This window comes from Heloderma suspectum, chromosome Z, assembly GCF_057233095.1.
Source record: "Heloderma suspectum isolate Gila_16-S chromosome Z, 16-S_ref, whole genome shotgun sequence".
Taxonomy (NCBI): domain Eukaryota; kingdom Metazoa; phylum Chordata; class Lepidosauria; order Squamata; family Helodermatidae; genus Heloderma; species Heloderma suspectum.
This window is the reverse complement of record NC_139476.1, coordinates 8,509,162-8,520,851: the sequence shown is the minus strand read 5'-3', so window position 1 is coordinate 8,520,851 and position 11,690 is coordinate 8,509,162. Positions and strand designations below refer to the sequence as shown.

The window sequence follows — 11,690 nt, the reverse complement described above, 5'->3', positions numbered from 1 at the left end:
TTATAATTCATGTTTATTATAATTAGTTGCTTTAGATAATGGGGAAAATCTTAATAATGATGGACAAGGTAGGGGGAGTTTTAGTTTTGCATGTTTAGGATTGTTTGTTTTTAAGCACAGCAAGTTGTGTGAGGTAATTTAACTGTGTAACCCCTGCATACAGGGGACAGGCATAATAAATTTCTCCCCTGTCATCTAGGCATGATGCAGAAATATCGTGAGACAGTATAATCTTATGCATGTTTATTCAGAAGTATGTCCCATTGAGTTCACTGAATTACTTCAAAGTAAGACCCACTGAATACAACGGGGCTTACTTCTCAGGGAACTGATCTCTTAGTCTCTCTTACTATGTATGTATGTATGTATGTATGTATGTATATAGGGCCGCGGTGGCTTAGTGGTTAAGACGCTGAACTGCAGACTGGAAGGTCGACAGGACAGCAGTTCGAGACCCGAGTGCCGCGTGACGGTGTGAGCTCCCATCTTCAGTCCCAGCTCCTGCCAACCTAGCAGTTCGAAAGCAAGAAATTGCAAATAGATAAATAGGTAGCGCCTCAGCGGGAAAGGTAACAGCGTTCTGCGCACCTCGGTGTTCAGTCATGCCGGCCACATGGCCACGGAAGTGTCTTCGGACAGCGCTGGCTCTTCGGCTTAGAAACGGGGATGAGCGCCGCACCCTAGAGTCGGACACAACTGGTTGGGGACACCTTTACCTTTATGTATGTATATAGATACCAAAGGATGGCTTCTGAGGCTTATCCATAAAATGAAACACATTAGGCCCAATTCAAAATGCTGGTGTTAACTTTTAAAGCCTAAAATGGCTTGAGTCCAGGTTACCTATATGTGCCTGCCTCTGCACTCTGCTTCAGAGGCCGTGCTCATGTGCCTGCTGGTAAAATTGGCTAGGCTGGTGAGCACAAAAGACTCATGGTGGACTCAGCCTCTCTAAGCCAGATGGTTTCATATTTAACATCTATATCACACTTTCGAATGCTCAAAATGCTTTACGCACATTTTCTCTTGCAAGCCTTACCATCGCATTGTTAGGTAGGTCAGTAGTAGCATCCCCATAATGAGGCCGAGAAAGAGATGTATATTCCTGATTTATGGCTTAGTCTCCTTGAGACTAAGCTTTGGCAGCTAAGGATAGATGATAATTCCCTGATGGTTGGGAATCTCTCTCTGAATGTTGGAATGGGTTGCCCATCGAAGCTTGGAGAAGGTGATGCCCAACTGAAGAGAGGTGGGTCCATCAAGCAGCTAAAAGGAGTTTGTGGGTGGAACTGAGGGAGAAGAATGAGAGAATATGTGTATGAGAGAAAGCTATGAGTTGGTTGAAGCTGAGGCATCCTTGGGGCGCAGTGGCTGGGGGTCTGATATGCCCTGCTGCTTAATTTACAAATGTACAGGCAGAGCTTATATGGAGTGCTTTCATGTGCAAAGGAAACAAAGGTTGCAGTCCTGGATATGCTTGCTTGGGGAATAAACCCCATCGAACAAAGTTGGACTTAACTTCTGAGTCAACAGAGAGCTTCAGCTATTGGGTGGTATAGAAACGTAGTAAACAAACAAACCAAGCTTTGGGTCTGGATTTGAAGGTGGGGGTGTAATTTGTATGGGTGGACTGGACTATGATTGCTCAGAGGCCCTTTTAGGACTTAATGTGTATTTTACAGTATACCCTCCAGCATTTCAAGGAGAAAAATAAAATAGGGTGACTCTTATGTTCAACATCCTTATTCTTGCAGCAAGGATAATAGCTTAACACCCTGCAGTAGACACACTCACAGACCCCCATTCCACATTGCTAAAGTCTCTTTCTTGCCTGCTGTACATTAAGCTGACCATAGCAATCCTGAAGCATGTTTCAATTGAATATTTCAATACAATATTTAATCTTGCCCTTGGTCTGGCTATAGTACAGCTGCAACCCCAAATGCCAGTCAGGGCACAATCCAATGCATGTTTAGACAGAGAAAAGGCCTACAACTCCCAGCATGCCCTAGCCAGCCATGCTGGCTGGGGCATGCTGGGAGTTGTAGGCCTTTTCTCTGTCTAAACATGCATTGGATTGTGCCCTCAGTTTTTTGCTACCTACACACACAGGCAAGTTATGAAGAGGGGTTGCAAGGGAAATAGTGCCCCGTAATTTACACATATGCACACTAAAGTCAGGATGCATCTCATTATCAGACCCAGATAAAATGTAGACATGTTTTCAGAGAACCAACATTTTCCTCAAAGGCAAAATCAAGATGGTGGTTTACACAGGACAGTTGGGGCATATGCCATACAATTATTCAGGCCTCTCTGGCCCTCGTGTCATTTTGAGGGAGTGGCATGGCAGAGTGGGATGGTGCAGCCTTCTTTGACAAGACTGCTTGTCAAGGTTCCCCTTCTGACCTGGGTCCCCTGAGCAACCCCTTAAGGCTCTCTTGCCTCCTTAAGAGTCCCACCTTCCTTCTTTTATCTTCCCCTTCCCAGTAACATGGGGTTTAGGTTGTACATGTAGGGTGACTGTCACTCTAGACACAGGGTTTAACCACAACAGTTTACTACTAGATTCAAAGCAAACAAATTACAACCAAGGTATTTACACAATAGAGCTAAGTGATACAAACAGCCTTAAGGGAAAATAAAAGTTGCAAAACGCAAGTTCCTTTACCCTTGCTGTGCTTAGACTTCACCAGGCTGCTTCTTCCTGCCCCTGCTTCAGGCTCTGATCTCCCCAACTCTGCTCTGGACTTTCTGACTCTCTCTTTTTATACCCTCCTCCCCCAAAACTGACAGTACTGCTTCAAACCTGAAGAAATGAAACTTAACTGGGGAAATGAAACTGAAACTTAACCAGGGAAATGGAACTACCCATCTCAGGGATACCCTGTCCCAACAAAAAAAACCTCCAGGCCTCTAGACCTGACATTTTTCTTTTCCTTGCCTCTGCAGGCCTCAAACCTTCACGTTGCTACATCATCATCATCTACAGTAGTGCAGCTAGGACTGTACTGCAGGGCCACAATATAGGGCTTCACAACTTGGGGGGGGGGATGACCATTCAGAGAGTGGCAGGTGAAGGGTCCCACACTGCTTGCGCAGTATCCTTATTTATTTTTAAACATGTTATAGTCAGGGAGAGGGCCATGTACATGGTTACAAATGCTCACTTTATTATTTTTTGTATATATACACATACACATGGGACTTATTCCCAAGTAAATGTGAGCAGCAGAAGCAAACTCCGTTTGATTCCTCTAGTCGTAAGGATGCTATGCTTTAAATGAGTTTAAAATGTGGAACTGCACATGCTCAAAGTATTTATTGAATCTGGCTAGGCAAACAGTTCTTTGTTTTGCTTTTCTGCTGTAGCATATCAGGATTATAGAAGCAGTTGTAAAGCATGGAATTGCAAGGGGAAGGGGTAAGAAATGTTAGTTGTATACTTCACAGTTGAAGTAATACATATGGATGTCTAAAGCTCCCCCTCCCCCCTTAAGTCCAGGCTCTAAAATTGTTGATCCATCCACTAATATTTTTCATTGAAACAAAATGTAATTTACATCCTCCCTTTCTGGTGGAGTTTCTTTGTGCACCACCTTTCTGCAAGACTGAGTTTTCCAATCTGGAGATGTTCCCTTGCTCACTCCCTCTCCTGCTTTTACAAAGCTTTTCGCCTCATCCCTGGCCTGTATCTTCTCTCCAGGAAGCTCCCCCCATCCTTCGGCCACCTTTGGGAGCTAGAAGGGGGAGTAGAAGGAGACTCTAAGACTACATCAGCTCCCCCCTTCCCCCCTCTCATTCTAGAGCTGCCAGACGCCTCCAAACAGACGCCTCCAAATTCCCCTCCATCAAGGGGGAGGAGAAAGGGGAGGAGACTGGAGGCTCAGGAGGGAGGGGGAGGAACAGAACGAGAGAGGTCGGTCATGGGTGCCGCTGCAGCCGTGCTAGCCTGGAGGGGGAAGATGTGAAGGTTCCCCCTCCCGTATTTTCTTTGCAAAGGGGAAAAGAAGAGAGATTTTGGTGGTTGTGTATTTGTGTGTTTTCATTTACTGATCAAATCGTCACCACCTCTGTTTTGATAAACAACCTGCTTACAGCTTCCAAGCAGCAAAAGAAGATTTATTTTTTATTTTTTATTTTTTCCACTCTCCCCCACTGAGGGTGGGGCGTCCCAGGAAAAGTGAGGTGTCTCCCCCCCCTTCTCTTCTGCCCCATTTCTTTAGCTTCCACCTCCTCATTATTAAGATCTGTTGTGTCATTAGAGTTACAAGCATCCAGCAGCAGCCCTGGAAGAAGTGAACCACCAACTAACAACCACTGAAGATAAAGGGGGTGGGGGATAAGAAAAAGAAACCACTACCAACCACTTTAAATCTGGGGACCGTGCCAGCGTGATGGGTTTCTAGCTGGGACCAAAACAGGAGCCCTCCTCCCCTTATAAGATGCAAACCCCGCTTGAAGAATGTGCCTGAGAGATGGTCAAACGCTGAAATTGAAACCGAAGACAGCACTATTTTGTCCCCCTTCGTCCTCCATAAATAAATATATATTTTTATTTTTAAAAAACTTGGTGGGACCTTAAAAAAAAAAAAAAAGCACTCTCCTTCTTGCCCTCACCCAGGCTTCCGTTGGCATCAACTCGCTCCTCCGCCCTGCTCAATTTCGTTTGGGTGATGGTAAGTTTCATGTCAGTTTCAATATTTGTGCTTACTTGTTGGGGTGTGGCGGGGGCAGGAGAGGTTTATGGGGTTTCTCGGAGGAGGAGGGGGAAGCCCAAGGCAGGTGGGTTAGGGAAAAAAGGAGGAGACGAGGGAGTTCTGTCAGAAGCAAAACAAGGGGAAAGAGCGGAGACCCTGCGCGCGGGAGGCGATCCATAGTGTGGGGGTGGGGAGATCTACGTGGGGATGCCCCTTTCTCAATCGTGCCCTCATTCGAAGAGGCGTCCCTTTGCCATTGTGCCCTGTATAACTGAAGACACCCCCCGCCCCTCCGCCGCCTTGGTGCAAAGCGTTGGTAATGTCAGAGGCAGAGTTTAAGGGGGGGGGGGTGGAAGACCCAAAGCGCTATACGCCTGCGGAGTGTCTGGGCACTTCGCCTTTCCTGGTGCGCTTTTACGCATGGAATTGGGGAGGGGGGAAATGCGTAAGATCTGCGAAGGGGGAGAGAGAAGGAAGTACGGCAGGTTGGCAGTCGCTCGCTCTGTCAGCAGCTAGCTCAGCAAAGGCTAGATGTAGCGGAAAATGGCCGCTCTGGCGATGAGGGCGGAGGAGGAGGAGGAGGGAGGGCGAACTGAACTTGAAAATGACGCCCAGCGGAGAGCGAGAGTCGCCAGGCCTCCTCCGTGTGCTGCTTTCCTCTTGCCCCGATCCAGCCCTCTCTAGCTCCAGATGAAAATGCACTCCCCCCACCCCACGGAGGGATCCAAGCAGTAACTCCCGCTTCAACCCCCTCCCTCCGCGCCCAAGCTCTCTACGCGTAAAAATTAACTGTCTTTCTCGCTGTTGTTTCCCTCCGGCTAACCGGGCCGGGCCCTGCGGCACGCACAGGCCGCCTCGTCAGCAGAAGATCCCGGGCGCTGCGGAGCAGAAGGTGGACGGCAGAGGGGGAGACCCACATCCCCGCCGCCGTGGCTGCCCCTCTTGCGGCATCAGACCCCCGCCCAGCGCCTTCTCTCCATCCGGCCTTGAGCCTCTTCCGTCCACTTTCCTCCCCGCAGCCCACAGCACATTTCAGATCTAAAAATGAGGAGTGGGGAGGGCTGTTCCATCCTTCTGCTGCAATCTGTCTCCTTGGGAGTAAATCGCATCGAGTTCAAGGGGGCTTCTCGGGAAAGGCGGCTAGAACATCGCTGCTTTTCTCTGGCCTGCTTCTCGAAGACGGATCGCGGGGTTATCAATCAGGACCAATTTTCCCCCATTTTTCTCCCCCTTCCTTTCTTCCACTTCCTTTCCCTCGATACATCTCTAACTTTCTTTTGAAGATCGGCTTCCCCTAGGGTCAAAGGACAACCCAAACCCGTGCGTGTTTACTCAAAAGTAAAGCCTTTGCGTTCAAGGGGAATTGCTTCCAGGTAAATGCGCGCAGGATTGCAGTCGCTGTTTTCAGTAGGACTTCTTGTAGTTCTAGTGAAAGCTTAACGTCAGTTTTTCCCTAGGTGAGGTTCACAATTCTTTCAGACCTCACACTCCAGTCCATTTCTTTCGCCTTCTAAGGCGTTGAGTTCCAATGCACCCTTGGACAGAGAGTAAGCAGGTCCATTTGAAATGAGTGGGACTTACTCCCGAGTAGATATGCCTAGGATCAGGGCTCCCTCCCCCCGCCACCAGGGGAGAATCCCCTGTCCATCGAACCGGAGCGAGAAGCTGGTGCCAATCTTAACAGGGCAGCGGAAACTCTTTTGAATCTACCCTAAAGGGAAAGTGCCGCAGACCCTGGTCTTTAGCGCCTCGGGATGCGCTCCTCGTCCGCGCGCCTTTTCTTTCAGGCTCCTTTCTCCAGACACCTGCGCTCTGCCGAGGTCTCTGCGTCTGCCCCAGGAGACTGCTGGGTTCCCTCCCTCTTGCCTTCGCGCAAACCGAAAGTTGAACGAGTCTCTTTTGAACGCAGCGGCGGCAGCTTCGGAACAGTTTCCCAGTGACTTCGGGAAGTGCCCCGGAGTGCGGTTGAGAGGGGGGGGGGGGAGAGACACTTCTTGAGTTTGCAACAATATGGAATAATAGGAGTTCATGAGGAGGGTGTAAAGAGAAAGGGGCGGAAGCCTGCCTGATTCCTCCCCGTCTCCAACACCCACCCGCACCTAGGAAACACCAAGGTATGATGGATATCCCATGAGGGATATCCAGAAAGACTACCCGAGTCGATTCCCAAAACATATTCACGTGAACAGTGGTCGTCAAAATTCAGGCCTACATCTCACCGGTAGTAGATCTGTATAGCACTTCGGACTAGGGGGCTCTCTCCTGATCGCTGCTCCTCCATGGCAAAAGAAGAAGAAGAAGAAGAGAGAAGATCCCTCCATCTAGTGATCTAGTTTCTGAAGGGGTGGCGGTATTTGTCAATTGCAGCAAATCCAGCAAAGAGTTTTGTGTCACCTTAAAGTCTGACGGATTTATTGGGACAGAAGCGTTTTCAGTCCACTTCAGAAAACTAGATGGCAGAACGAAAGGTTCTGATCCTAACTTTCTCCCTGTCTTGCTACGTTTCTGCATGCAGGATGTGTGTGTTTTCTACCTCCAGTCTAGTGGTACGGTGGAACAACAGACTTACAATGTCAGCTCCTGTTTGTGACAACTTGGCCAAGGAAATATATTGTTCTGCAATCATTTTCCTATTTCCCCTTCATTCTCCACCCATACTTTTTTCGTTGACAGCAGAATTATTTATCCATTCTAAATCGTGGTGGAGTGGAGGCCCTTTTTAAAAAGCCATCCCCTCTACATTTTTTTTAAAGTACACCCGCTTTCTCCGCAATAATTTTACTTGTAGGTACCCCTACTCTTCAGTAAAAATATGGTATTCTATTATGGATTATTACATTTTTCTAGATCCCCTTTTCACTTACGGGTGCCCAAGGCACTTGATAAAGGGGGGGGGGAGCACCAATACCTATTTACTTTAACCTCTGAAGTGCTTACCGTCCGTAACCCATACATTTCTCGTTGTTATAAACAGTACGTTCCTGGTCATGTGTACTCAGATTCAGGCTAAATCGTATTGAGCTCAATGGGGCTTACTTTCACCCGGGAGTAAGCCGCATTGAACTCAGTGGGACTTGCTTCTGAGCAGACACGTACAGGATTGTATTCTTAGGCGCCACATCCCTCGTCCCAGCAGTCCGCTGGTCCTCATGGCGAGCGCATATAAAGATTCCCATTTAGGGCGGGAGAGAATCCAGTAGCCCAGTGATTTAATAAGTATAGCCAGACAGTTCTTTTTCTTCCCACGGAGCAACTGGGAAGGGTTGGCAGTCCAGGGTGAAGGCTTTCGGCATTACCAGACCTCCAAAAATCAGCCTGCCGTTTCTTGAAGAATGCGGAATAGATGAGAAACCATGCGTCTTTGGATGCGTAATGGAGAGCGATGTTATGAAGCACTTTCAATACCCCTCCTCCTTTGATTAACTCCCCCCCCCCCCGGGGAGAAACAGGCGGCTGGTATAGAGCGTTTTGTGTTTTTGAAGTTAGAAGTCCGCTCTGCCTTCTGCTGCAGTGTAAACAGCGACGCATAAAGGCGGGGGCGGGGGGAGAGAGATGAGAAACAACCTGTAAGGAAATCTACCAAGGCTTCTCCTATGTTAATAATCTTTCTTTCCCCCGTTGTAATATGGAGGTGAAATTGACAGACGAAATATAGGTATTTCTTATACCTATGTTTTTAATCACAAATACTGTATGCTATGCCCAGTTGGGGGGTGTATTGAGGTGCGGACCCCAAGACCTAGGAAAAAGCAATGCAAGAATAGGGAATTTTTGAAGAGACCAGTGGAGGGATTTTAAGCACGCGTGTGTGTAAATATTACTAAACGGAGTCTCTGAGATGTGTCTAAGACTTCTGCTTCTATTATTATCTATCCTTTACTGTCTTAGCGCACATAGTTCCATAAAAGTGCCACATCAAGCATACCCTTATTCTCTTTCCAAAGAATAAGGGTATACTTGACGTGGTGGAATACTTGTTGGGAGAAAAAAGTTCTGGCTTTTTTCTTTTTTTTTAAACAGAAAATTTATTTTCTCCTCCTCCTTCCAGGACCTGCGAGAGATGGAGAGGGGAAACTTTCTAGGCTGCAAGTTTTCAGTTCGGATCTATAAAATCCACTAATACCTCCACAACCCCACAATTATTTACCCTAATACATCACGGCTGAAATTCCATGCGCCCTGGTAGCAAGCCCATTTAACTCAATAGGAGTAACCGTACTTAAATCTGAGCAGGAGGGAAAGAAATCAGTTTTTATTTTTCCTAAAATGCCCCTATCATTATGAATACTATTTTACAACAGCATTTTATTATTTTTGAGTACGTGTCTCCCCCCCCCCCCCGGTGAGGGTGGGGTGGGGTGGTGGAGAGAGAAATGGGGGAACTGTAGCTTCTCTGGTCTGGAGAGTTAAAGAGGGTTGCGGAGAGGAGTTCATTGACCATATGGGGAACGTTAACACCCTTACCCTGGGTTCGGTGAGTACCAGGTGTGTGCGTCTACCATCTCTTTTAATTATATCTTTGACAGGAGGAAGATGAATTTGTGAGGGTTTTAGGAGTAGCGATTGCAATAATGGAAGAGAACCTCTCCAAAATACAAGCTGGTGTGCTCCAGCTGCTTGGTATTTTGGAAAGACTTCCTTTATCCTCTATTCTCTAGGGAGGTGACCGTCCCCCGCCCCCGACAGAAAGGTGTGTGTGTCTTGATTGTTGTAATATTTGTTGTAATATTTCCTATAATCCCATCACATCTTGCTTTCTTTCTGGACAACCTTAGCAGATTTCCTCTCTTTCTACTTTGCTCCCTTTCCAGAGGTCTTCCGGCGCAATTTTATATATGTCTATTCAGGAGTAAGTCCCATTGCGTTCAATAGATCTGACTTCCAGCAAAGTGGCTATAGGATTGTAACCTTAGCCTGTTTCTGTGTGTGTGTGTGTGTGTGTGTGTGTGTGTGTATGTATTGGGGGGGGTGTTATATAACTCTAAATGTTTTACCCTTCTGATTTCAGAGTGTGTTCTTTAATTTTAAATACCCTTTGGGGGGACTTTAGGGAGTTTTGTCTCCTAACCCTGGCTTTTGGGGGATTTTTTTTTAAAAAAAGTCTGAATTTGGTTTGTTTTACAGTTTCTATACTTTCAGTTGGTAAACCATTTCAAACTTTTTAAAAAAGTTTGTTGGGGGGGGGAGTCTCCCAACTTTTCTTCTCCCCCAATTCCTTCGTTCCTTCCCCTGAGACGTTTTTTCAACCATTTAAAAACGAATCTGAATTCTCAGGTCCACCTCACCTGGGTCTCATCCCCCACCTTTTAAAATGGGTCTTTTGTGGGAGTTTTTTGGATTTCTTTCGTCTTCTTCCAGAGATGGTGATTAAGCCATTTTAAGAGCCTCTCTCTCTCCCCCCCCCCCTTTAGCGTAGTGTTTTGTTTTGGAGAGCTTCACGTGCTTCCTTACCCAAAAACGTGCCTTGCATTTCATTGGGGTGTGTGTGTCCCCCACTACTTTCCCCATTTTTCTTGAGACGTTGCTTAAATATCTGTTAACCTTAAAATTAAGGTTAAACAAAAATTTGTTTTAAATTAAAATCTTTTGGAAACTTGATGCGCTCCTCGCCCCCCATTTGTTTATTTGAAAGTTGGGTCCTTTAAAAATATTTAAATCAACTTCTCTTTTGGAGGGTTAAGTCTTCTTCCCCCCCCTCCGGTCCCACCCCCTCCCTCCGCCTCTCCCTCCGCCTCTTTCTCCCCTCCCCCGCAACGATCCATCGCCAGGAAAGAGAGAGTGTGAGAGAGGGAGTAAAGAAAACTGTTCCAGCAGCCGAAATGACTCAGTAACTTTTGCGCTTGGATCTGCTTTTTCACCCCCCCCCCTCCCTGTCAACGGTTTGTTCCGCTACAGCTTGGCGATGTATTCTTCACCTCTCTGCCTCGCCCAGGTAATTAAGGCCTCCCCCCCTCACAGCAATCTCCTTTATAATCCCCCCTCCTTCACAGTACACCCCCACCCCTCTGTTTCCTCTTTGCAGCTTGGTTTTAAAATTTATGAATGATGGTGTCATTGCTTTTTTTTTTAAAAGCCCCCCCCCTTTTTTTTTTGCAGGAGAAAAAAAATATTTTTTTCTCCTGCAAGAAGGGGGGGGGGGAGAAAGAGAGAGAAGAGAACGGGCTTTCTGGTTCAAAAGAGGTCTGATTTTTTATTTTTTTTCTTCCCCTTTTTCTGCAGGTCAGTTTAATCCTTGCTAATTAGTTTCTGTTCTCATCTTACCTCCCCACTCACTCCGGAACAGTTATTTCTCTCTCGCTTTTGCGGGTGGGGGTGGATGTTAGTCAGGGTTGTTGTTGTTTTTTAAGCAGGGGGCAGTGGCTGGTTTTTAGGGTGTTCCAAGATGGAAAGATCTCCATAGGGGTTTTCTTTTTCGGTGTGTGTGTCCCCTTGATTAGCATTATTGGGGCACATCCACGCACAAATTCTTTATGGATACTTGAAGGAAATTTGGGAATGACTGATGTTTGCTTTGGCAACTTCTTTTGCCGGGTGCATGTGGGAATCCCCTGACTAGCATCGGGTGGGTGCTGCAAAACAATCAGCTGTTAGGTTTGGAATGGGAGAGGCGGTTAATAGGAACTGGTTTTCCAAAGGCAATCTCTGTGTCCCAAGTTTGGATAACTTCAGATTTCAGGGAGAGTGGGGCGTGCAGGGTGGGGGGATGTGATCGTGTATGCCTGTGTGTGTGTGTATGTGTACACTGAGATGCATAGCAGTGTTTCAGTATATGTGTGTGCAAAAGAATGTGAGTGTTTTGCCTGTGCATGAGAATGTGAGTGCCGTAGAAGTGTTGGAATGTGTTGGAGACTGAACGTGAAAATATGCAACGTTCTAATGTCTTAGGCCCATTGTGCGGCATCCTGCATTAAAGGATGTTTTGGAAACCAATTTGCCTGGGCATGTGTGTGTGAAAATGAGTGTGTGTGCCTGTGCGAGCAAGGAAGTGGC

The 11,690-nt window shown here is 46.9% G+C and overlaps 1 protein-coding gene across 6 annotated transcripts in view; it reads left to right on the top strand.

The window, feature by feature from the left end:
- Positions 1–2,552: 2,552 nt before the first annotated feature.
- Positions 2,553–11,690, top strand: part of NFIC (nuclear factor I C) — a 178,479-nt gene continuing 169,341 nt past the window's right edge. For 3 of the 6 annotated variants that reach the window (XM_084825633.1, XM_084825631.1, XM_084825629.1), the window contains exon 1: positions 2,553–4,679. In XM_084825633.1, coding sequence (XP_084681759.1) covers positions 4,677–4,679 — 3 coding nt within the window. In that variant the 5' untranslated portion in view covers positions 2,553–4,676. The other 3 variants (XM_084825628.1, XM_084825630.1, XM_084825632.1) reach the window with 3 other exon arrangements.